At 43.0% G+C, this 26,618-nt stretch overlaps 1 protein-coding gene across 1 annotated transcript in view; it reads right to left on the reverse strand.

Moving 5' to 3' along the window:
* Positions 1-1,067: 1,067 nt before the first annotated feature.
* Positions 1,068-26,618, reverse strand: part of LOC148501566 (FRAS1-related extracellular matrix protein 2-like) — a 92,245-nt gene continuing 66,694 nt past the window's right edge. Inside the window, exons 15-24 of the mRNA XM_088450266.1 lie at positions 20,272-20,403; positions 19,706-20,037; positions 17,766-17,958; positions 14,685-14,789; positions 14,290-14,417; positions 13,400-13,534; positions 13,172-13,298; positions 11,001-11,188; positions 9,367-9,513; positions 1,068-3,634 (exon numbers count right to left, since the gene is read on the reverse strand). Coding sequence (XP_088306392.1) covers positions 3,110-3,634; positions 9,367-9,513; positions 11,001-11,188; positions 13,172-13,298; positions 13,400-13,534; positions 14,290-14,417; positions 14,685-14,789; positions 17,766-17,958; positions 19,706-20,037; positions 20,272-20,403 — 2,012 coding nt within the window. The 3' untranslated portion in view covers positions 1,068-3,109. The remainder of the gene's footprint in view (positions 3,635-9,366; positions 9,514-11,000; positions 11,189-13,171; positions 13,299-13,399; positions 13,535-14,289; positions 14,418-14,684; positions 14,790-17,765; positions 17,959-19,705; positions 20,038-20,271; positions 20,404-26,618) is intronic.

Genomic DNA, 26,618 nt, shown 5'->3' on the forward strand with positions numbered 1-26,618 from the left:
ATCAATAGAAATAATCTGCTGTATCTCACCAATGGAACACACAGCTAGGCTGAGGACAACATTGCACTGGCAAGTGCTGTGTGCATGGAGAATCCTTATATACCCCTGGTAGAGCAGAGATTGGCTTCAGGAATCAAGTGACAGAAAACTGGTCTCTTGTTGGTGGATGGACAGTCACCTGATGCAGACTATCATGGCTGCGCCCAGCACTGAAAGGAATGCTGCATATGGGAAATGGGGAGACTGCAGGAGGTGAAAAGAAGCTGCAGCTGGAGGGAGACTGTCACAGAGTCGGATCATGGAGTGGGGATCCAGATAAGTGACCCGGCGGCTGCAGTGTATAGCGCGTTTTGTGACAAGCATATTCCATTGCGCTTTACAATTCGATCAATAGGGCCAATGAAAGTTACTTCTGAGTTCTTATTGAACAATCATTAGTCATCTTATGATTCAGAATCATGTATTCCAGTTTGTGTGCTGCAATTGCAATATAATAAATTAATTAAGTCAGCATGCAAGGAGAAAAATACAGGACCCAGTATATAAGATTTGCAGACAGTGAATGTAAGATAAACAAATACTGGGCTCCACAGTAGATATAGGAATAGATTTATGCAGCATCTACAGTAAAATTCTAAAAACCGGGTTTAAAATATTGGGATAGAATAGTCAACAGTGTTAAATACAGAAGAGAGATGAAGGCTGATTACATAGGCAGGAGTTCATCACCCTCCCTGCTTCTTACCTTCTGAGTACAGGGGGAAAGGGGGCTACTCTTCTCTTTTGGGATGGTTACGCATTCCGAGCACATTACCAGTATGGAGGAGCAGTAGCTAGCAGCTTCACAGTAAAGAATATGCCTGGTGTTCCTCCATGTCATAGGCCGCTGCTCTAATAACAGGTGCACCTCCTTTATCCTCCAATAACAGTTTTAAACCAAATAAATAAGTCATACAAAATGTATTTAATTGTTTTTTAAGACATAATTAATTTACATAAATATGCATTTTCAAGTGAGAGGTATGCATTGTCTCTTTAATAAAAGAATTGTGCTTCAAGTAAATAAAACTAAATTGCATATATTGCTTTGTTTGAGTAATGGTTTCTAATTTCTATTTACTTTAAGAGATAAAGATTGTAATTAACAAAAGACAAACATGGAATTGAATACTCTATATGTTTACAACAAGATTATTATTAGGAATAATAATGAGAATGTGTTGAGTATGTTTTACTAGATAAATATTGGTCACCTGCTACAATGCACAAAATATATACATAATAATGGCCAAATCGTGGGAAGGGTGGGGGCAGGGACAGTATTCTGTTCCTCAGCACAAGATATATGTTTAGCTAGGGTTTTCTTCCATCAACCTCAAAAAAAAAACTTGAGGCACAAAATGCAAACTGTTCATAAATATGTGATCATAAACCAAAATCTAAAAGAAAACAAAAACAAATAAAAATGTCACTCAAATTAAACACAATGTTGCCTCAGTTTTAGAATTTATATGAAACATAAATAGTATTTTGTGAGAAGTAAGAAACAAATAATAAAGGAGCAGGTCATGGGTATGTCATGCTTTGTGTTGATGTATGTTCCACAATAACCGCACACATCACATGCAAAGAGCCATCAATGTGCACAACAGGGAATATACTGTATCTATACATAAATTTCAGCTATTGACATTGTTGGTGTATAATGTATATGACATACTTTGGCTCTCTCCCCTTTACATGAATCCGTACTGGCCTCTTAATGCAGGTTTTGCCTTCTCCGTACTACGTGAGCTTCATAAAGCCACAGTCAGGCAGGTCTATTGCAAAGCTGTCATTCTTGTAGGCTTAATAGGCAGAATGCTTGCTTGTAACTGGTGAGGGGACTCTCGAAGACAGAGGGGGAATGAGGTACTGTATGAGCAGCACCTTTGTATGTATGCACATGTATCATGTATGCATGTATTTTGAGATACATAAAGAAAGTGGAAGTGAGCAGGATTTCTCAGGGGCACTGACCCTCTACAATCCATAGCGGCACTTGTATACTGACAACCTGTATCTCTGGTCACTGGCCTCTCACTGCAGGAGCGAATGGGGTGACTGACACAATAAGAGGAGGAAGGTAGGGAGATGAGGAACACCCTCTCTCTCTCTCTCCAGTCCAATCCTCTCTTTCAGAGACTTGTACTCATTCTACATGAATTACTCCAGAGTGACTGACAGGAGCACTAGGGTAGGCAAAGAGAGGCATATAAGGGGAAGGAAGGGGAGCCTACTTAATGGTGTCACGTGTGACAAGGTTCCCACCTCACAGGAGACCTAGCCCATTAGATTTCTGAAAATGGGAAACAGAAAGCAGCATTTATTCTCTAAACACAATTTAAAATGCAGTCATTTCAATTTTTCTTCCCCATTGTTCCTAAGTGTTCAGGACTTCAGGCAACAACAGTAAATAAAACAGAACACGTACAAGAAAAGTTACACGTAACAGTAACAAAAATAGCAAAGACTGGATAAAATACACAGTACTGTAATCCCTTCATACAAGCTTTAAGGCACAATCTGTACTGAAGCATTTGAAAGCAGTGTTCTTATTAAATGTATTGTATTTCTTCATGATTGCATTTTGTCACAGTAGACAGAACAAAACTAAGCAGTAAACAACCCTTTAAAACAGAGGGTGAAGTACTCCCGGCAAGCATTTCAGTCATGTGACCAGCTGCACGCATTTCAGTCATGTGACCAGCTGCACGCATTTTACTTGTTTTCATTATACAGCTGACATAACCTTGTAATTCTGCTAGACATGCACTTGTTCCACTGTAGAATCATTGTCACAAAGTCCAAAAATAAGAAGGATGTTGCTGCTGGTGGCTTGCTGGCACAAGCTGCAGGGTTTTGCTCAGACATGAAAGCCCTTTAATATGGTTGATCAATACCCCAAAAAGTTCTATACAACACTCATCAATAGCCACTGCATAACTGTTGATGCTTCAAAATAAGTTAGTACATGTAAGAGAAAGCAGCTGTACTGAAGGGACTTTATAATATCAAAATGTATTAGCACCAAGAAACGTGAGGGTATGTAAAAGCCATGTCTGTTCTTCTACACCTCAGAACTGTCACTGCTGCTATTTTGAGTAGTTACAGTTTCATGGCTATTACAGTGACTGTCGGATGCAGACTTTTTATCTGACTGTGAGCATCCTCGATGTTTTAAAAGCACAACGATAATAACGGTTGTGGAAATCAGGAGCAGCAAAGCAACTGTTCCTCCAATGACCGGCACCAAAGTGCCCTGCGGATCCTGACCAGTAATTTCCAAGGCTGGTTTATCAAGCTGCCCACTTCCAGAGAGTGTATCCTTGCCAGAGACTCTACGGGAGTGTGTAAGAGTAATGTGCTGGATATTTGTTCCTCTGTTCTTATCTGTGCCTATGTCTTGTGTGAGGGCTGAATCCTCTTCATTTGCTCTCCGGTTTCTCTTCAAATATAATTGATCACTATTTCCTGCAGAACTACTCAGAGCATGGTGGTAATCCACACTACGTTTTCCAATGCCTCTATTGGCGTTTTCTTTAGAGCGGACTGTATAGATGGTATGAATAAACCATTCACGACCTGCAGCCACCTAAGTGTAAAGAATTAGAGAGGGAAAATGATATTTAATCTTTGAAATTGTGCATCATTTTATTGTTACCTACCTACTATCTTGACTGGTGGAAACCTAAAACATAGGGGCATATTCAATAGGCTGCGAGAAAAGCAAAAAACCTGCCCCTGTGAGGTTTTTCCTGCAGGTGCGGGTTTTTTGCTATTCTATTAGGTGCGTGTTATGTTTTAAAACACGCGCTGGGAGGTATTTTTTTGGCGCACCTCCTGAGCAAGCGTGATTTTTCCTAAAATCGATGATTTCAGGAAAAATCACCGGGACTTGCTCTGACACTCCCGCGGCACACTCCCTGAGGACTAATTAAGCAATTGGAAGTACCCAATTAGCTTAATTAGTCCTTAATTACTTACCTTCGGCAGTGCTGTCTTCTTCATCCTGCGTCGGGAGCCGGCTCTTCTACAGCAGGTGGTAGTGTGTGGTGTATATAAGTGTGTATGAGTGTGTGCGTGCATGAGTGTGTGCGTGCATGTGTGTGCCGGTGTCACTGTGGCCCCCCCGTAATGGGCACTGGGAGAAATGCATCTCTCAGCAGCCCTTGCTCCTCCCACCAGCCCCTGGGACTCCCAGCAGCCCCCTCTCCAGTAAGAAGAGAGAGGGGAGGGAACCGCAGAGACTACTGGAGACCCCCGGTAAGGTAAGAGGTGGGGGTTTTTTTCTGCAAAAAATACACGCCGTGGGTTTTCAGAACTGAAAATCCCACGACCAGTATTTTGGAAATTGAATACCGCGGGTATCGGGAGTGCGCATACCCGTGGTATTTCTAAATTGGGTGCGAGGGGCGCAAGATTTTTGACTCTCTAAACCTCGTGCCCAATTGGATATGCCCCATAGTGATGAACACAGAAATGATAGGCAAGCTCAACATTGTGAGACTAAGCTATAGTAAATAAATCAATGGGGCCTGATGGGATACATCCAAGGATACTAAATGAGCTTAAAAGGGTGCTGGTAACACCATTAACAGAATTATTCAACCAGTCACTAGCTACAGGAGTAATTCCAGAGGACTGGAAAAAGCAAACGTTGTCCCACTGCACAAAAGTGGAAGCAAGGAAGAGGCAAGCAACTACCGACCAGTGAGCCTTACATCAGTAGTAGGGAAATTGATGGAAACACTCTTAAAAGAAAGAGTAGTAGATTATCTCAAATCCAACAATTTCCAGGATCCCAAACAGAATGGATTTACTGGGGGGAGATCATGTCAAACAAATCTTATTGATTTTTTTGACTGGGTGACTAAGGAAATAGATAAAGGGGGGGCATCGATATAGCTTATCTAGACTTTAGCAAGGCTTTTGACACTTCCACATTGCAGACTGTTAAATAAACTGGAAAGCATGGGATTGGATACAAAGATAGTTGAATGGATAAGATCATGGCTGCAGGATAGGAAACATAGAGTTGTAGTAAACGAAGTGCAGTCTCAAGAGGGAAATGTTACCAGTGGAGTACCTCAGGGATCTGTACTTGGACCAGTGCTTTTTAATATCTTTATTTGTGACATCGCAAATGGTATTGAACGGAAACTATGCCTTATTGCAGATTACACAAAGGTATGCAACAGGGTAGACACACCAGGTGGGGTAAGACAAATGATTGATGATCTAGGTAGACTAGAGGAATGGTCAAGAACATGGCAACTACAGTTTAATGCCAAAAAATGCAAGATCATGCACTTGGGTCTCAAAAATCCAAAGGCTAAATATAGTATTAATGGCACTATACTGGAAACTACTGAAGAGGAAAGGGATCTAGGAGTCACTATTTCAGGCGACTTAAAGCCAAGCAAACATTGTAACAAAGCAATGAGGAAGGCAAGTCGGATGCTTGGTTGCATAGGGAGAGGAATCAGTAGCATAAAGAAAGAAGTGATAATACCACTGTATAGGTCAGTGTTGGCTAACCTTGACACTCCAGCTGTTGTGGAACTATATATCCCAGCATGCCCTGCCACAGTTTTAGCATGCCCTAATAGCAAAACTGTAGCAGTGCATGCTGGGTTATGTAGTTCCATAACAGCTGGAGTGTCAAGGTTAGCCAACACTGGTATAGGTCATTGGTACGTCCTCATCTCGAATACTGTGTTCAGTTCTGGAGGCCATATCTCCAGAAAGATATTAATACATTAGAGACTGTATAAAGAAGGGCAACTAAAATGGTGCAAGGTCTACACCACAAAACATACCAGGAAAGACTAAAAGATCTAAATATGCATAGTTTGGAGCAGAGAAGGGAAAGGGGGGATAGAAACGTTCAAATATATAAAAGGTTTTATCAAGGTAAAGAAAGGATACATTCTTCAAAGAAAGAAAAGTATTATAACAAAAGGACATGTTCTGAAACTGGAGGGTGGTAGGTTCAGGGGAAATTTGAGGAAAAATTACTTCACAGAAAGGGTAGTGGACAAGTGGAATATCCTCCCATCAGAGGTGGTAGAGGCTAAGACAGTAGAGCTATTTAAACATGCATGGGATAGACATAAGGATATAATTCAGAAGAAGTAAGGATCAATAAGGGTAGAGGTAATAATATGTTTAAAAATGGGGCAGACTAGATGGGCCAAGTGGTTTTTATCTGCCGTCAAATTCTATGTTTCTAGAGGCACTGAATCAGACCTTACAAGTTGAATACAAATTCCTAAATTTAACATTTCATATCAGTGTTATTCATAGAGGGTAAATTCACTAGAGGGCGATTTTAGATTGATCTTAATCGATGTTGTGTTTCAGGGCTAAATCGCACATTTGCTAACAGACAATTTTCTAACACTGATTTTTAAAAGTTAATGTGCGATTTAGCCACTAAAACACAACATTGATTTAGATCGATTTAAGGGCCTGATTCAGACCTGTTCGCTAGGATGCGTTCACACGCAGCTGTCAGCAGCCGAAGTATGCAAATCCCGCGATCGCTAGCAAGACATAAGCAAGCATAATATGTATTTATATGCCCACCAGCCTGACACAAGACGCCCACATTCCCTTAGTGACATACGTCGTCTCCAGGAAGTGTATTAAACAATCGGTAACATCGGATTCATACACACAATTTGTGGCTGACCATACCCTACCGCAAGAACTGCAAGTGCTGCTGTGTGTAAATCAGCCATGTGACGTGTACGCTGACGATGCGTCTTAACTATGCAAGCCCCTGAAATGGTGTTCCAATGCACAGACACGCTTGTGTTCTCACTACCACACCCCGTTACCATGACCACCCCGTCACCACCCACAAATGGCACGTCCTGTCACTCATGCTTGCGGTGCATCTGTGTACAGGGCGCGAACGCTTCCTGGTCGCATGGACTAGTTCGTGCACGCGCATGGCGTCTTGTACGCATGCGCAGATTGCAAACATCGGCAGGCTACGTGCGAATGCAACCTTGCGAACGGGTCTGAATCAGACCCTAAAATCGATCCAAATTTAATAAAATCGACCTTTAGTAAATTTACCCCAGATTTGTCATTAAACCTATGGTCATTTTCACCCTACTAGCTGTTTTTTAGGCTTACCCAATAATCTCTTGTGGAGTTGATAAACGCTTCAATATAAAATAAGAGGAAATATGAGGAATCTCAAAAGAACAAAAAAGTGTTGCTTTACACCATGGAGGACGCTCCATTTTAATGGAGGAGGGCCCTGATTCAGAGCGAGCGCTCTGGTCAGGGCGAGCGGCTCTGAATCAGGGCCTAAGTTTACCATTTGATTTATTGGAGGACAGCAGATTAACAACATAAGTATTGTCTTAATGTGAGGAATAATTAACAAGTAGTTGAACTCAGGGCCTGATTCATAATTGCGCACAAATCAGGTGCAAATGTGTCCGCATTGCATGTCTGGAAATAAATGTCAAGTGTATTAAGAGCTGGCTGCATCTACGTGGCTGCTCCTATCCAATCTATGCGCTTGTGAAAGTAGCCACCATCACCATCAGCGTACATTAGCATCATCCTTAGCGTGCAAATCCGTCTATACGCCCCTTGACATGCAGTGAAACCACTTAGCCTACGTGCAAATGCCCCGTTGCAGCCCAGTCACACACAGTCAGCTGTAAGTGGAAATGCGGATGACCTTGAATAACTCGTAGTTGCTCATAGTATGCTCAGCTCGGATGCATGCGCAATATCACAAGATCCGTCCACAAGTGGACATGCATGTGACTCTGAATCAGCGCCATAATATTCCTAGTTTTCTGCCTATTACACAACTAAACAGTTAGATGCTAATCTCCGGAGTTAAAGCCCCACAGCTTTTTTATACAAGGATTTCTTCAATTAATGCAAACAAAAACATCTGTTACAGTGGGTTATAGTCAGAAGGCCAGCGGTCGAAATGTAGACCGATAGAATCTCGACACTGAAAGCCTGGCATGGGACTAAAGATCGGCATCTAAATACTGACACATATCATTAGCCCCATGCTAAACTCGACACCTGGTATTCCAAACGTAGATTAGTCGGGCATCGCAACTTGTTAGATGCGGTAGGAGGGTTAGGTTTAGGCTAGGGGAAGGGTGTCAGGTTCTGGTTTTGTTGTGGGCCCGGGGTGGTGATAGGAGGAGACACAGAAGCAGATTTAAATGAAAATGTGGAACTTTTAATGAGTGGCTTAGTAGACATGGAAATGGCAAAAGAAAAAGTCCAGGTATAGCACTGAAGTGCACTTGAGAACTGTAGTGAAGCTAATGGGAGAATGTCCAGATAGTGACAGGCAGGAACAGTCCAGGATGCAGGTTTTGTGAGGCTGAAGGGAATTTGCAGGCTGAAGAAATAATGTCCAGAGGAAATGCAAGTGGAGGCAAGGTGCAGGGTAACAGCTGACACAGGTACTCAGGCAATGGGAGAGGTAATTGGAGGAGGCAGGAGAATCCAGCAGGGTAAGGAGCAGGTTAGATGAAGCAGGCTTAAGCAGAGATCCAACAGGCAGATGAATGAGCTCAGGAACTCTCTCTAAGCTCACGCTGAGAAACACGTTGTACTGGCAATGTAAGGGAGCTCTGAACTCCCTTAAATCCCCAGTGCACAGCCGTGACTGGTCAGAGAGGAGTATGTGACACCAGGATAGGGCGACTAGGTCACATGACCGGAGGCAAGATGGCGACACCCATGCCAGAGCGGAACGGAAGCTCCACCAGGCCTAACTAGACCAGAGTGACAGTATGCCCGCACAGGGCTACGCACAGCCAATGCACCACACCAGGCACCAGCGCCACCTCCAGACGCCCCTCGCCATAGCGTCCTCACAGGTATCACCCGCCGACTGCCATGCCGAGGAACCCTGGTCGTGACAAAGGGGGTGTTAGGCACCTCCGGGGGGAGGTTAGGGTCAGGCACCCGCCCGGGAGGGTTAGGTATAGGGTGCAGGGAGGGGGGGTTAGGGTTAGGTACCACGGGGGGGACTTAGGGTTAGGCACCCCCTCCGAGTCTTGGGGTTAGGCACCCCCAAGGGGGATCGGGAGGGGGGGGGGAGAAGAGGGTTAAATACACTTACCAGCCGGCATCGTGATTATGATGTGTCGGGCTTCCAGGGTTGGGATTTTAAGATTTTAAGCTGTCGGTATTTCATACCCAACCCGTTACAGTAATATCATTATTTACATGGCAATGACCAGCAATTTATTGCAACTTTATTCATATATTGCTGCAGCAAACAATTAAGAATTTGTAATAGTTCTTTCCTGCTAGACTTACCTGAAACAGAGCATCTGATGAGAGGCTGAAGCCATCTGATCCTGGCTGTTTTACCAAGGGCAAAGCTTCTGGGTTGTCAGCGACTAATTTAGCATCAAATGCAACATTTCCAAACATTCTAGCCTGAGTTTCTGGCTGTGCCTTGTCCTATAACGAAATAAAACGTAGGAACATTATATTTATTTAGCCAGGTAACGACTATTATTACTGTAAAATACATAGCTGTACAAACTAACGCAATGTAAATAGTTATAAAAATATTTAGCACTGATTTCAGTAGTTATAGCTTCTATTTAACCCTGTAGCAAGTCATATAGCAGCCTGCCAAGTTTTCCAATAGAGGCTCTATTTTATCTTACACTTTTTAAATGAGCCCTGACCACATCATCTTTTCACTAGCTGCTAAAAGTTGTATATTTGGTCATCAGAACCTACCAAAATGATAAAGCAAGAAGTATTTTATGTGGCTATAGACCTGCTCTGGCAGACTGCATCATGGTATAATAAATGACCATAAATGTGCACCACAGCTATAGTCGCCACACAGCTAAGTAAAGGAAATTAAGCAGTATCCACAATAGATGCTATGTAATTACAACAAATTAAGATTCTATAAATCAGTCCCAACCCCATATATTGTAAATATCAGATCCAAATAAGGGACTATTTGGCTGGAATTTGTGTCCATTGAAAAGAGGAGTGGTTAGGAGGGATACTTTTCTACATCCTGCAAGTTGCTGTTAGTAAATAGGAACTAGATTGATTTCTGACATTGACCAATGGCTATTGGTTCCGCTGCCGGTATTTGATCCGGCAGCTATTCAGCCGTCGGCATTAAATATCAATTATGTTGGCCAATGTTTAAAGTATGTGCATTTGTCCCAGTCGCACAGCGCATGTGTCCCGTTTGTTAGCGCTCAGAGACGCAGTATAAAATCAGACGCACAGAGACGAAAATGCACTCTCTGGAGACGCTGCAAGTGGGCGTTTCAGTTGTGAGCATCTCGGCCACGGCATTAGCGTCTGCGTCTGACTCAGGATCAGCCCCTCTGTGTTTACTTTTGCAGAACTGCACCGGTAGTTATGACAACAATATGGTGACATCTTCTGTGGGAGTACATTTGTAGCGGCCAATTGGAGGTGCTACACAGATCTAAATGATAATGCATTAGGTGCCTGTGCTTCTACCCTACATGCACAAGTTGTGCTCTTTATCTAGATTTTAGAAATAAATCATAGTGAGCCATGAAGCAGAGAGCACAAATGACAATACTTAAAATATTGTTTTTCAGAGATAACACCAAAGTGGTGGTAATATGTCTTCTGTACAATCTGCTTATAAGTAGTGAGTTCTCACATCATCATTTTAGCGTTTATTTGGAAAACCTGTGTATTATAAGGGCTAATATACCCTCTATTTCATAATGTTATGGATATTAGAAGTCACCTTGAAATACCATGACCCATATAAGTACTCAGCTCTATGCGGTACCGAAAAACTTCTGTGATAATATTCTTATAAGTCACAGGACATGATACATTAGCCCATATACAGTATATGATGGATGATGTCCTATATGCTCCATACAAACATGTCTTTGATACACTACATTGACTGTAGTGTATTGACATACCAATATCTTAAATCTATAAAGTAAAGTTGGAGAGTCTGCAAGGCATCCAAACTCCTTGTCCTCTGGACTGTATTTGGGTACATAGCCATCTGCTCCAGTACATAAAAATACTTTCTCGATGTTACAGATGAAAGAGTCTCCAAGGTTTTGAACAGGATCCACCATGACTCGCCCATAAATCAGAGACCCTTGACACCAAAAAGAAAAATTATTACCAATTAAATACTACATACAGGAGGCATCCAAAATACATAAATATTTACTCATCAACTGACTATTAAAGGAGCTAAGGGACACATTCACTAAAAGGTGTGATGTTAACGTTTGTTAGGAACTTATTGAAGTCTGGGGCAATGGAATACAATGGTGTTGCCCAGAGCAACCAGTTGGATTCTGTCACTTACAGTATCTAGTGGAGTTTAGAAAATGGAACAAAAATGATTGTTCTACCGTAACATTTTTCATAGATGTCACCCTTGATATATAGTCATTTGTGTAACTCTTTTAAGCTATATAGTATTACAGAAATAAAGTGTTGTGAAATATCACACAATGATTACTTTCATAGAACATTTCACAGGAGGAACAAATCACTGAACTTATACTTTGCACAGAATGTTGAGCATAGAATGTTGATAATAAAATGATGAGCATAAAATGTTGATAATAAAATGATGATCATAAAATGTTGATAATAAAATGATAAGCATAAAATGTTGATAATAAAATGATGAGCATAAAATGTTGAACATAGAATGTTAAGCACAGAGGGCGGGATGTACTAAAGAGGAAAATCAGGCAAAAGCCCAGAAAATTGTTTTATTGCATTTTCCAAATGTACAAAGCACCCATGGGTAATGCCATCTTCAGGTGGCGTTACCCAATAGAAGCCTTTGGGCTTCTTTTCGGGATGCCTACCGAGAGGGATCCAATCAGATTCCTCCCATCTCCCCCTGGAGGCCCTGCAGAAGGACGCCATAGATACTTCTGGATGTTAAACCCAGAAATCCCTCTATTCGGGAGAGCTGTCCTTTACGATATTCTAGGTACATATGCTGTAATCAACCGCGGTATGTACCTGATGAGGGGTGGGATGTACCGCATCACAGATGCGAGGCTTAGTACATCCCACCCTGAATGTTGATCATAAAATGTTGCGCAAAGAATATTAAGCACAGAATGTTGAGCATAGAATATTAAGCACAGAATGTTGAGCATAGAATATTAAGCACAGAATGTTGAGCATAGAATATTAAGCACAGAATGTTGAGCACAGAATATTAAGCACAGAATGTTGAGCACAGAATATTAAGCGCAGAATGTTGAGCACAGAATATTAAGCGCAGAATGTTGAGCACAGAATATTAAGCGCAGAATGTTGAGCATAGAATATTAAGCGCAGAATGTTGAGCACAGAATATTAAGCGCAGAATGTTGAGCACAGAATATTAAGCGCAGAATGTTGAGCATAGAATATTAAGCACAGAATGTTGAGCATAGAATATTAAGCACAGAATGTTGAGCATAGAATATTAGGCACAGAATGTTTAGCATAGAATATTAAGCACAGAATGTTGAGCATAGAATATTAAGCACAGAATGTTTAGCATAGAATATTAAGCACAGAATGTTTAGCATAGAATATTAAGCACAGAATGTTGAGCACAGAATATTAAGCGCAGAATGTTGAGCATAGAATATTAAGCGCAGAATGTTGACCATAGAATATTAAGCGCAGAATGTTGAGCATAGAATATTAAGCACAGAATGTTGAGCACAGAATATTAAGCACAGAATGTTGAGCACAGAATATTAAGCACAGAATGTTGAGCATAGAATATTAAGCACAGAATGTTGAGCACAGAATATTAAGCACAGAATGTTTAGCATAGAATATTAAGCACAGAATGTTGAGCATAGAATATTAAGCACAGAATGTTGAGCATAGAATATTAAGCACAGAATGTTGCGTATAGAATGTTGAGCATGCAATGTTACATTACTTATGGTCAAAAAGAATTGTCATCCTTACATTTCAGACAGCACCTTACAAATATTTGTTATATGATTTGGTGTAATGAGACATAAACTGTACTAATATAAACTAAAACAGCTATATGCAGACTGTTTCTTTGTGTCTAAATTACTTCATAGAAGTCTAGTGTTCTCACCTTCAGAAAAGGCAACATCTGTTCCCTCACCAAATCCCATTGACCCATCTGATAGCCACAATTCTTTTTTGGACAATAAAAACATTTGAGTGTTCAGACTGAACTCTGTTGATACCGGATCGCTGACCTACAAAATAATAAGAGTGTGATATGTATATGCTATTGTACGTGCACGAACATGCATTCAAGTTATCTATAAACAGATACTGTATAGAAGATGTGTCTTACCTGCTGAAACCTAATATCTATGTCAAAAGTTATAGGCTCTCGTGGGTTGCATATAGGAAGTACAGTATATTCTTGGTTAGGGGATGCACTACAAGGGATAAGCTTTACTGTGTAAGTACCGGAGTAATCTCGAACCTAGAAAAAAAAACAGAGAAGAAACTGTAAAGAGGTGTGTCTCTTTTCTAATGTATATAGGAAACTTTTTGAGGTTGTAGAATTCCCTTAATTTACTATTTACTAAGGTGACGACCTTAGAACATAATTCTGTTCTATTGAGCAAGTGACACAGGTTCTAGCTATCTGCAGTTCACTATAATTACCAGTAGATGGAACCATGGAACTCAGCAATGGTTATTTTACTAAACTTGTATTACAAGCAAATAGTGTGGTATATGTGGTGTTATTAATGTGTGTGTTTTCTTTCCCCAGGGGAGATGCAGGGAGCCACAGTGTGTGGGACTGTGGTGGACTGCGTCACTGTGGCCCTGTCCCCTGATATTGATACATCCCACAAAGAGGACAGAGTTATAATGACTTTCACTGAGAATTGTGACTTTGCACCCCTCCTCCCGTCCATTACAGTGGTACTTGGGTTGGGGACTTCTCCAGGCTACATTTATAAAGCAAGTTGATGCATGCAACAAACACTTTTGCTTTGTACAGGTGTGTATGAATGATCCCCATTTTTTGCACTGTGCACCAAGTTCTCTGCCTCCCATAAAATGTCTAGGCTGCAGAGGCATATTTTAAAAGCAGGAATGTAGGGCGATGGGCGGCCCATATAGGTGTACTGGGGCAATACCATACAATATACTTTGTGAAGTCCTAAATGGTTTTTGATCACTAGGCTCATTTTGAAATAGGCAAATTTAAAAGATCTCAATACTTACAGCAAAGTCTGAGACAAAAGTCCACTGCTGCACAGGCTGCCTGAAGCTTGGCTCACTACGGAGAAGGCTTAATGTAAAAGTGAGCTCTGGATGGTCGACTGACATGACCATGGATGACAAAGATGTACCTGAGGCAGAGAAAAGACCTTTAACAAGGAAATATATGAAATACAGCACTCCCAACTGTAACTGTAAATTATATGGATATTATAAGTCGTAGAGACTGTACAATGATTGAAAGTTTTGTCGTCATAAACACCCTTTCTAGAAGGCTATATTTCAGGGTCACTTTACTTTTGAAACCTTAATAAAATAAATCCTATATCCTTAATGTATTCCCCATCAATCCGTTTGTCCTATTAACCAAATACATACACTTGGTATTACGCTCCTACCTGGATGAGACATAACAAACTGTCCACGGAAGCGAATTTCAGTCTTAAAGTTCACAACTAGACGCCCTTCATCATTAATACGCATGCTGGTTGGATAGAGAGATCCTGAAATGAACAGCAAAATAAATATTTTGTTAGTTATTAATCACCTATAAAAGGGTTTGACAACTTGTAGTGCATGCACAGAAACAAAGTCAAGTGTATTTGTCATACTGCTAAATGTAAATAACAGTTTACTAATAATACAATAAACACAAAAAATTAAGTGAACAATAATCAATTTCATAGAAATGTAAAAACATTTTGGTAAATTTTAATTTGCAGCCCCATTCATCAACCTAGTAATGCAGGTAATATCACTACTCCTGGTTACAGTCCTGCCACAAACATTTCCACTCTCCCCATACTTTAGGTATGGGGATGTGGAAATTAGGCAATTCATCAAGTTTCGAAAATCATATTTTTTGGTGGAGTCGTTTAGTACGATCACCTCCCCTAATCAATGGTGGCACCCAATCGATAAGGCGACACCGTAATATCGACATCTGATGGTCCAAGAGGAAAAAATGCCGAAAATAACAAACTCCATTTGGCAATGTAACCCCTAATTAATAAGTAGAGACCAACATTATCCCCTAGGAAATCTAAAGGGACCGATTGGCTGCTAAAACAAAAACCAGGATGTGTGAGTTGCGGGAGTTGTATCACCTGCCGTAGTTTGCTTATAGGCCCTACTTTCCCACACCCACATACTGGGAAACAACTTAAGATGAATTATAGGTTACATTGCCAAATAGAGTTTGTTATTTATATTTTAACATGTCCCTGTAGCCTATATTATGTTGACCTGACCACCAGACCATTCAGGCAACGAATGGCCAACCACCGGTCTTCTATCAGGACTGCATTACAAATACGCAGTACTGATAAACCGGTGGCTCGGCATTTTCTCCTCTTGGACCATCAGATGTCGATGTTACGGTGTCGCCTTATCGATTGGGTGCCACCATTACTTAGGGGAGGTGATCGTACAAAACGACTCCACCAAAGAGAGAGTTTTTGGATTAGTAAGCTTGACACTGTGGCACCAAGGGGTCTAAATGAGACCAATCACTTGTCTGTGTTTTTACCCTAATGCTCGTTTTCTTTGAGGTTTTTTATATTATTTATATTGGTTTGCTCGTGTCATAATTCGTATTATCACTTATACCACTTTAGTGTATTTCTTATTTCTTACATTTTATTTTCTTTTTCTGTTTGTTGTATAGTTTATCATTTGTTCATTTATTGTAACATATTTATATTTTTCAGTTACACTATTATATTTTTGCCATTAATTCTGCGTAGCTATATTCCTATGCTCTGCTGCCTTGTGATTTCAGTAATTTGATATTATTCACGTTATTGTGTATATTCCTTCTTTGCAATGTACCCCAGGGTCCTTTTGTATATGACATGCTCTTTGTATATGCCACGCTTTCTGCTTTAAACTCATGCCATATTGGCTGTAGCTTTAACCAGCTCACTGCCTTGGAGGTTAATATCCTTGCTGCCTTGGTTATGCGTCCAGGGTGCACGCGCAGCTGTGTGTGAACCACAGGGCATGACGCGCGTCACCCATGGATGCTAGGTGCGTGTCACGCTGAGCATGCCAGAGATGGTGCGTCAGAGTGCTGCGCCGGATCGTCGGCACTATGCGGTATGGACGGCTGGTACCTTAATTGGTCCCTCACGCCCACCGCACTTTACGGTGCTTTTTGTTGCCCTGATCCTCCACACCTTGGAAAGTGGCTGGCTATTCATTTTCTTGATTGCTGATTGGCTTATTGGTCACGAGTGTGTAAGTTATATAACGGGGCCCTGGGAGACTGCACTATGTACTATACGATGTGCTCAGTTGGTTTGTGACTTTTTTTGGACCCATGCTGTATTATGACCTATGGATTACTGTACATTGAAAACGGCCCTTGTTTGGACCGAAACGTCGGTAATTCCACATATGTAGCAACCGTGAACTACTAACTTACTGCCTTAATTAAATAAGTTGATCTTCTATTTTGGTGAGTGCCCTCATTCCATGTTCTTTTTTGTGTGTGGTATCGGAATATATGATTGATCTGGCCTTTTGACCTGAGGAGGAGCACCCCTGATATATTGTTTGCACTATATGATGATGTGAGCGCAGATATGAACTGCTCAAATTATATATATATATATATATATATATATATATATATATATATATATATATATATAATCTCCAGCAGCAATGCAGCACTCAGGCTCCGTATAAAGGCTCAGACACGGTGACAATATCAACGTTTCAATTTATGTAGTAAACTGTCTTCATTTACTACATAACCGTGTCTGAGTCTTTATACGGAGCCTGAGTGTCACATTGTTGCTGGAGATTGTGAGTACTGAAAAGTGCGGTGGCACCGGGCCAAGGTAATACTCTTGCTGAGAGTGCCGAATATTGGATTATATATATATATATATATATATATATATATATAGACACGCTGCACACACTTCCATCTTCTGTGAACAGAGGTGGTGAATGTGCATCATGGAATACAACAGTATTAAGACAGAGCAAGGTATCTCTATTCCAAAAAACTGTCTCCACAAAAATGACAGCTGGGACTGTCCTGATTTGAGGACACTGATCCCCCAACCTGACAATGATCACTTTTATGAAGGACAAACGAGGAGTCCTTACAAAGCAGGTCCAAAGCTGCAGTTACACTAAGAAGCTGTTGTTTTGTGCTGTGTTTATGACCATTATACTAAGATACCAATGTAAAGTGAAAAGTAAATCTCACTGTGCAAAATTAAGAAAACTTCTCAGAGGAAAAACGCACATTGATATAATCACAGCACAAGTCTATAGAAACATGGAGTAAGTGTGTGTAATTCCTGTAAAGAGTAGTGACATTTTGCATAAATAATTGGGGAAAAGAGGAACAGTGCAGCTTCTGTAGTGCTAATAGTGGCCATATGATGGCAATACTGAGCCATCCTGTTCTTCCATTGTCCGCTAACTGTGGATGGACTATTAAATGAAAATGGTGATCTTACCCTGCAGCTCAGACTCCGGTGGGCTGCCGATTCCTTCATTCCATAGGATGGCCGTGTCATACACAAACTTCAATCTCAATTCAGACTGCAGGTCAAAGTGCTGCCATCCACCAATTGCAGCCATTGAATGAAACACATAGGACACATAGAGAGGCACTCGCAGGGTGACATATGACTGAACCAAATTCAATACCTGTAAAACACATATAACACTGCAGTGTAAACATATTAAGAAGGGATATTACAGACAGGGCAGTAAAGAGATCTGGAGCGTTGCCTGTGCTCATGCTCCATTGTGAATATTGGGTTCCTCTAGAGCAGGGGTCTTCAAACTTGGCCCTCCAGATGCTGTGGAACTACACATCCCAGCATGCACTGCACATAGTTTTAGCATGCTGTTATATCAAAACGGTGGCAGTGCATGCTGGGATGTGTAGTTCCACAGCAGCTGGAGGGCCAAGTTTGAAGACCCCTGCTCTAGAGCATAGGTTCTCAAACTCGGTCCTCAGGACCCAAACAGTGCTTGTTTTATAGGTCTCCTCACAGAATCACAAGTGAGATAATTAGCTCCACCTACGGATCTTTTAAAATGTGTCAGTGAATAATGAATACACCTGTGCACTTGCTGGGTGACCTGGGAAATGTGAACTGTGTGGGGTCCTGGGGACCGAGTTTGAGAACCACTGCTCTAGAGCAGTGTTGCCCAAACTTACTCCTCAGGGAGCACTAACAGTGTTTCCATTTTTCCTAGTTGTGTACAGGTGTTTCCATTTTCCACAGGTGGAGCTTATTATTTTACTTGTGATTCTGTGAGGAGACCTGGAAAACATGCACTGTTCGTGCTCCCTGAGGAATGAGTTTGGAAAACACTGCTGTAGAGGAGCTTGACATTAGCATGAAGGAGGTATGGCTGCACCATCTTAGGGGCATGGTTAAGCCTCCCGCCAGGCCTTCTTTCTCCCCTCTCGAAGCCCCTGGTTATAGGATAGTGTTAAACTAGAGATGCTTCACCTCAACAATTAGAAGATGTATCACACCGTCTATAGAGAACAAGTGGAGGATTATAGCTAACATTTATCTAGCACATTCTATAAAATGATAGCTAAAAGCTGATTGGTTGCTAAGGGTAACTTCTCCACCTGTCCTCTTTAGAAGGTTTGATACATATCCTCCCAAGAGATACTCTCTGCTATAAATATTATAAAAAAAAATGAATCTTTTTTAAAGGGACATATTGGTTATATTATGGACACTGATATGACCTGATGTCATTAATATAATACAACAATGTCATCAGTTTCTAACAATATTCCTTTTAATTGCGACGTTCCATACAGAAACTGCATCATTAACCCCTTCGCTGCTCAACCTTGTGCTGAGGCCATCTGACGTTCGCACTCGTCACATTCCAACATCAACAGCACTGATTTGTCTATGTGATACCCACACATATTATACCTTGTTTTTTAGAAGATTTTGTATTGCTTATAATATTATACTTTGTGGTTCTTGTCTCACCAATAATTCACCTTTCCAAAATATAAATAGGATTATATGTGTAGGTCTCTAGGAAAGTGGCGCCTGTGCCATGTTCCTGGTGAATTCTCTTCTAAGCAAGCGCAAATCACCAGGAAAATGCCATTGAGCCGCTTTCCCGGGGATTTCTGCTGCTCTGCAGAGCCAGCTGATGTGGGACTCTGCAGAGGTAAGTATAATTATATAGGTGCCAGGTGTGCGGTGTGGACCGTTGTGCACCGCACACCCATTATGGATACATCAATGCCTTATGCCTATATTTGTACTACCTACATAAAAATATATATTTATCAATGACACCACTTACTTATACAAAAGGACACCAGTTAGTGGCATTTAAATAGAATTGAATTTCAACGGCTGCGCACAAAAGAATTGTATACTGTATATACATGTATACTTACTTGTCCATCAGTCCCTATAGTTCCACTGCAGTCTGTCAGGAGCTCAGACATATCGTAGTAGCTGTTAAATTCCCAGAGGCAGGCCTCCAGATTCAGATTACGATAGAAACGCAAGGTCCTAGCCGATCTTAGAGCTGTGCTGTACTGGTACGGAGAGGTTTCACCTATCACTTCATCATCTTTTGTGTCCTCTGTAATGAAGCCATGCTTGGTAGGAATCTCATCGTAGTCCAGGAGATTAGAACATTTATGGTTTCCGACCCGAGTGCCATCAGGACTAAGAGTCAGTTCAAAGTTGGACATGTGTCTGGTTGACACAACAGGAAGCATGCCTGTGATATAAAGATGTGCGATATATTTATAAAAATATAGATTTACCCTTCGGTTACGTTTATGCTGTTTCTACCTCAACATTTACATTCCCGCGCTCTGTTCTGCTGTTCTATGAGTATTGTGGGAAGCACATATAGAATAATGAGATTCATGCCTGCAAATATTCAATCATACATAAGGTATTTCTCACTGGTAGATTTTCTGTGTAGTTTAGATAACATGGAACTACATACCATCCATATGAGGCATAGTTACTGTCAGCTTTATCAGATTAGGATAATCAGGATCTTCAGGGCCTGTGTAGCGAATTTTTGCAGAAAAGGGCTCAGCGCCTACTGTTCCTGGTACACGGGGCTGACAAAGACCTGGAAAAAACACATACATTAAATAAAGGCAAATCATTTTCAATTTATGATAAATGAGATCTCCCGTCCAGTATGTGATATATGTCTACTGTAATAATGACAATTGGTCAATGTGTGGCACTGTTGTACTGTAATAGTTGGAACACCTTGTCTAAACCACACATATTTGCTTATGTACAACAGTGAATTAAAATAGTATCGTAGGTGTTTTCTATATACTTCTGTTATCGAGACATTTACTACAACGTCACTTTCACTGGGCAGATGCTAGATCATTAATATAAACTATAGCACACAACATAGACCATTCTATTTCTGCCACTATGTGACCATAATGCTTTTAGAATAACCATTTTGCATTGATACTGAATTAAAGCAAGGAGATGCAAAATGTTTTGACCCACCCAATGTTACTCTTGTATGTTGTACTAATGTTTGACCAAATGAAATTCCAGATGCTGAGAGTAAGCGCTTCAGTCCTTGCAGATTTGGATGCACGGCTGTACACATGGGGAGGAGTTTGTAATAACATTTGAATAAAATCGCAGATGGGCAACCACCAATAGAGGCTGCTGCCTGCATTTCTGCCTCCGACTCAGCATTAGGCCCTTTGGGAGGAATCCAATTCACGTCAATGTGCCACTGCGATGGTCAGCTGGGCACATGCCTGAAAATTACGGTAGTCCAACATTGGTAATTTTCCTAAGCATCTCTATGGGAGAAGATTAGCCATATTGGTGGCCATGAGGTGTAAGCTTTCTGACCGGTCTGGCAGCATTTCAATTGCACTGTGTGGACATCGCTGAGAACTGCATCGTCCCCATCCCTCATGCCTTAAAATGAATTCTGAAGTGTTTTTATGGTTTCACACATTCTGAATGATTTGATGGACAGTTGCACTCACATGAATACTGGTTCAGCCCACAAAATGGCTGTCTCCACCACGTGTAGGAGACATTTACTGTCACAAGCGTGGAATTTAGGAGCTGTGTTCCCGGACTGGGCCTTGGATCTGTATTATTTGGCGCAGACGCTCGCTGGAGGAGGCTTGGCTTAATGAAGTTTCTCCGCATGAGAGGGTGCAGCGGACTGACAGGGGTTTGAGGAATGCGGCAGTAACGAGATAGCTAGGAAGCTGCGTGGAGCGGCTGGATAGCCTAGGGTAGACGTTGGTAGCTGAGTGGCTATGTGGAGCGGCTGGATAGCAGTGGGTAGACGTAGGTAGCTGAGTGGCTACGTAGAGCGGCTGGATAGCCGTGGGTAGACGTTGGTAGCTGAGTAGCTACGTGGAGCGGCTGGATAGCCGTGGGTAGACGTTGGTAGCTGAGAGGCTACGTGGAGCGGCTGGATAGCCATGGGTAGACGTTGGCAGCTGAGTGGTAACGTGGAGCGGCTGGATAGCCGTGGGTAGACGTTGGCAGCTGAGTGGCTACGTGGAGCGGCTGGATAGCCGTGGGTAGACGTTGGTAGCTGAGTGGCTACGTGGAGCGGCTGGATAGCCGTGGGTAGACGTTGGTAGCTGAGTGGCTACGTGGAGCGGCTGGATAGCCGTGGGTAGACGTTGGTAGCTGAGCGGCTACGTGGAGCGGCTGGATAGCCGTGGGTAGACGTTGGTAGCTGAGTGGCTACGTGGAGCGGCTGGATAGCCGTGGGTAGACGTTGGTAGCTGAGCGGCTACGTGGAGCGGCTGGATAGCCGTGGGTAGACGTTGGTAGCTGAGTGGCTACGTGGAGCGGCTGGAGCGCAGTGGGAAGGCTACTTAGCTAAACTAAGAAACTAGTTGCACTGGCAACTTGTGTGAGCATTGGGGATCCTTTTATAGTGGACACTGGGAGCTGACAGGCTGAGAGAGAAGGAGAAGGCTCCTCATTGGTGGAAGTGGGGTCACATGGGCAATCCAAGAAGGCCGCGCCCATGGACCGGAGGACAGCGCTTCCTGGAGGTAGTCAGCGGGGACCAGCGGTGAGCAGGAGCCGGCGTGGGAGTAGCACAGCAGCGGGACCCTCCAGAGGACAGCAGCGTACAGCGCGGGAGCCGGAAGACAGCGCGGGTCAGCGCCCGCACAGGTAAGCGACGGGGTCTGATTCTGGGGTCTCCAGGCCGGCGTGTGACAGTACTCCCTTCTTCAAGAGTGGCCACCGGACACTTCCTTGGTTTATGAGGAAATTTCACATGGAACGCTTTGACCAGACGGGGTGCATGGACATCGGAGGCATTTATCCAGATTCGTTCCTCCGGACCATAATTCTTCCAGTCGATAAGGTATTGAAGACGGTTGTATCGACAACGGGAATCTGAGATTCTGTCAACTTCGAACTCCTCTCCCTGCTGTGTTTGAACACTAGAAGCTTTAGGCAGGACCTTCTGAAATCGGTTTAAGACTAGTGGTTTTAAAAGAGAAATATGGAAGGAACTTGGAATGCGAAGAAATGGAGGAAGCTTTAACTTGTAAGCCACAGGATTCAGGATTTTGATGATTGGGAATGGACCAATGAATCGCGGAGCAAATTTCATCGAGGGTACTCGGAGTCTTAGGTTTCGGGTAGAGAGCCAGACCATATCCCCAGGTCGGAAATTTGGAAACGCTCGTCTTTGGCGGTCAGCAAATCTCTTGTACCGGGCTGACGTTTTAGTCAGAGAGGAACGAACCTTTTCCCAGATGTTGGAGAATCGTTGAAGGGACATTTTGGCCGCAGGCACATCTAATGTGGGAAGAAGAGGGAAATCTGGCACTCGAGGATGTTGACCAAAAACTGTAAAAAAAGGAGTTGAGCTGGTGGATGTGTGATAATGATTATTGTGGGCAAATTCGGCCCAAGGAAGAAGTTCAATCCAGTCATCTTGGGAGGAGGAGACAAAAGTGCGCAGGAACTGTTCCAGGTCTTGATTGACCCTTTCGGTCTGACCGTTGGTCTGGGGATGATAAGCGGTAGAAAATTTGAGTTTTACCTGAAGGGCTGAGCAGAGTGACCTCCAGAACTTCGCTACGAACTGTACTCCCCTGTCGGAGATGATCTCTTGAGGAAGGCCGTGGAGCTTGAAGATCTCTTTTATAAAGCTCTGGGCGAGTAGAGGTGCAGACGGAAGCCCAGTAAGTGGTACGAAATGAGCAATTTTAGAAAAACGATCCACGATAACCCAAATTGTATTGTGGCCCCGAGATGGAGGAAGATCAGAGATGAAATCCATAGATAGGTGAGTCCATGGCTTAGATGGAATTGCAAGAGGTTGGAGTTGACCGTGTGGAACCCGCCGAGGTATCTTGTGTTGGGCACATTTGATGCATGAAGACACATAAGACCTGACGTCCTTTTTCATCGAAGACCACCAATAGGACCGCTGGATAAATTCTAGGGTTTTATCCATACCCAGGTGACCAGAGAACCAGGAAGCATGAGCCCAATGCAGTAACCTCTTGCGGAGTTCCGGAGCGACGAAAGTCTTCCCAACCGGGGGTATAGAAGATAGTTGAGTAGAGGCGAAGGAAGCGGAATTCAAGATTGGTTGGGGCTGCTCCATGTGTAGATCAGGGTTGCTCGTCATGGAACGGGAGAGTGCGTCGGCTTTGAGGTTTTGTGAACCGGGGCGATAGGAGACTTTGAAATTAAATCTGGAGAAAAACATTGCCCACCGGGCTTGACGAGGGTTCAAGCAATTTGCAGATTTAAGATAAAGGAGGTTCTTATGGTCAGTAAAAATGGTAATGGGGTAATGAGCTCCTTCTAGAAGATATCGCCATTCTTCGAGGGCTAGTTTCATGGCGAGTAACTCTTGATCTCCAATGGTGTAGTTCTTCTCTGCAGGCAAAAACTTCCGGGAAAAGAAACCACAGGGATGAAGTTTTTCATCTTTAAATCGCTGGGAGAGCACTGCACCGACACCTTCAGAGGATGCGTCCACCTCCAGGATAAAGGGCCGGGTGGAGTCTGGTTGCTTTAAGATGGGAGCGGAGATGAAGGCTTGCTTAAGAAGTTGAAATGCAGAGGTAGCTTCGACGGGCCATATAGTTGGATCTGCTCCCTTGCGGGTGAGGGCTGTAATCGGAGCTACCAGAGTCGAGAAACCTTTTACAAACTTGCGATAGTAATTGGCAAATCCTAGGAATCTTTGTATGGATTTTAAGGAAGAAGGAAGAGACCAATCAAGAATGGCTTGTAGTTTTGACGAATCCATTTGAAGGCCTGTTCCGGAGATAATGTATCCCAGGAATGGTACACTTGAGACCTCAAACAGACACTTCTCTAATTTGCAAAACAGTTGATTGGACCGCAACCTCAGAAGGACTTGTTTGACCTGGTCTCGATGAGTTTGGAGGTCTTGAGAAAAAATCAAAATGTCGTCTAAGTAAACGACCACACACTTGTACAAGAGGTCCCGGAAGATTTCATTGACGAAAAACTGGAAGACGGCCGGAGCATTACAGAGGCCGAAGGGCATAACGAGATACTCGTAGTGCCCATCCCTGGTGTTGAAGGCCGTTTTCCATTCATCGCCTGGACGGATACGAATTAAATTATAGGCTCCTCTTAGGTCGAGTTTGGAAAAATCTGTGGCTCCCTTGACTCTATCAAATAACTCTGTGATGAGAGGAAGAGGGTAGCGATTCTTAATAGTTATTTCATTAAGACCCCGGTAGTCAATACACGGGCGCAAGCCACCATCTTTTTTTTTTACGAAGAAAAATCCAGCCCCTGCTGGAGACGTGGAAGGTCGAATGAAGCCTTTATTTAAGTTTTCCGTAATGTACTACGACATGGCCTGAGTCTCAGGGAGAGATAGAGGATAGGTTCGGCCCCTAGGAGGATTCTTCCCGGGAATCAGATCTATGGGACAGTCCCAATCACGATGGGGAGGTAACAGGTCTGCGCTCTGTTTGCAAAAGACGTCCTGAAACCCATCGTAGGCTTTGGGCAGGTCTGTAGAATCCCGTACAACGGAAGATCTGATAGGTATTACCCGCTGAAGGCAACCTTTGAAGCAATTGGAACCCCAGGAGATTATTTGCATGGTGGTCCAATTGATTTGAGGTGAATGTCTCTGTAGCCAGGGTAATCCGAGGACTAAAGAATGAGAGGCTTTGGGAATCACTAGGAAGGATAGTTGTTCGGAATGGAGCACCCCAATGGTAAGTTTAAGTGGTGTTGTACGATGGGTGATGGTTCCACTAGAAATGCGACTACCATCGATGGCGGTTAAAGTGATGACTCGAGGCAACGCTTCCCTGGGGATTTGATGCTTCTGGACAAATTCAGTAGTGACAAAGTTCTCTGCCGCTCCGGAATCCAGGAGAGCTAATACAGCTTTGGAACCTCGAGGACACTTTAAATGAGCCTGGATGGTGGAATCAGACTTCCTTTGTGATTCAATGGCAACTCCTAACTTAACCTCTCTTTCATAAGTTAGGAGGAGGTTTTTCCCGGACGAATGGGACAAGTTTTAACTAAATGTTGAGGAGATCCGCAGTACATACAGAGGTTCTGCCTCCGCCTTTTCTGACGCTCCTCAGCCGATAAATGAGAGCGGTTGACCTGCATGGGTTCTTCGCCCAGAGGAGGAGAGGGTAAGCGGGAAACTGGACGTGGCCTTCCACGATCAAATCTGCCTCTTTCCAAGGCACGCTCCCTGTGACGGAGATCCACCTTGTTGCAGAGGGAGATTAACCCATCCAAACTGGTTGGAAGGTCACGGGAAGCTAAGTCGTCTTTGAGCCTTTCAGAAAGGCCACTCCAGAAGGCAGCGATGAGGGCATCCTCGTTCCAATTGACTTCTGAAGCCAGAGTCTGGAACTGGACTACGTATTGGCCGACGGTCCTGCTGCCCTGACGGAGGCGTAGAATATCAGCTGATGCGGAGGTGGTTCTTCCGGGTTCATCAAAGATTTTGCGAAATGTAGCAACAAATTCGGGGTAGTTGGAGAGCAGGGGATCCGACTTCTCCCAAAGGGGCGAGACCCAATCGAGTGCTTGGCCAGAGAGTAGAGAGATGATATATGCCACCCTGGTTCTGGCCGTCGGAAAGTTGGCGGATTGTAGCTCGAATTGGATTTCGCATTGATTTAAAAAACCCCTGCATAATTTGGGGTTGCCATCGAACTTGCTCAGAGGGGAGAGCTGAAGACGTGCAGGAGGTAGAACCGGAGGAGCAGGTGACACCACAGGAGGAGAGGCGGCTTGGGAGCCAGCGGGAGCGGGATGAGCCAGTAAGGACTGGATGTT

This window comes from Taudactylus pleione, unplaced genomic scaffold (assembly GCF_031769625.1).
Source record: "Taudactylus pleione unplaced genomic scaffold, aTauple2 ptg000513l, whole genome shotgun sequence".
Taxonomy (NCBI): Eukaryota; Metazoa; Chordata; class Amphibia; order Anura; family Myobatrachidae; genus Taudactylus; species Taudactylus pleione.